The 603-nt window shown below is 66.8% G+C and overlaps 1 protein-coding gene across 1 annotated transcript in view; it reads right to left on the minus strand.

Annotated features, from left to right (window-relative positions):
* SLC45A4 (solute carrier family 45, member 4) overlaps nt 1-603 on the minus strand; it is a 64,296-nt gene that overhangs the window by 5,912 nt on the left and 57,781 nt on the right. Inside the window, exon 6 of the mRNA XM_010834811.1 lies at nt 445-600. Within this exon, the coding sequence (XP_010833113.1) occupies nt 445-600 (156 nt within the window). The remainder of the gene's footprint in view (nt 1-444; nt 601-603) is intronic.

Here is a 603-nt window from a genome sequence, read left to right on the forward strand (position 1 = left end):
CTGGTGGGCCATGTGGGGCAGGGAGGCCTCGGCCTGGGGGCCTGCATGGGGAAGGGAGGCCTTGGCCTGGCAGTCCGCGTGGGGCAGGGAGGCTTGAACCGTGACCACCTTGGACCTCCTGGTGCCACTCTGGGCCACGAGCACAGGTGTGAATCTGCGGACGCCCTGGGGCCTAGAAGCCACACCCACGTGGCCCGGGCACCAGCAACAACAGAAAGCTGCTTCAACCTGCAGGTTCTGGGGCCACCTGTGCATGGAGAGAGCTGGCCCGCATGCCTCCAGCTCCCTGGTGTTCCCGCACTTCCAAAGCCTGGGGTGGGGCGTGGTTTGCTCACCACGGACCCAGGCCCGGGTGCCCTCTCGCACTCATACACGAGGACCCCGACCACGTTCTCAACAGGGGCGCATCTGGGCTGGCTGTCACCCACGCTCCCAGGCACTCACCTTGGGGTCCCCCTCGAAGATGACCTGGCCCATGAAGTCGGTGTAGAACACGGCCTCGGCGATGACGGAGAGCCAGGTGAGCAGGTGGCAGAGGCAGAGGCGCACCAGCTCGGGCGGCATCTTCAGCATGGACAGCCAGAGCAGCCGCACGGTGGGCTC

Source organism: Bison bison, unplaced genomic scaffold (genome assembly GCF_000754665.1).
Source record: "Bison bison bison isolate TAMUID 2011002044 unplaced genomic scaffold, Bison_UMD1.0 scf7180017864036, whole genome shotgun sequence".
NCBI lineage: Eukaryota > Metazoa > Chordata > Mammalia > Artiodactyla > Bovidae > Bison > Bison bison.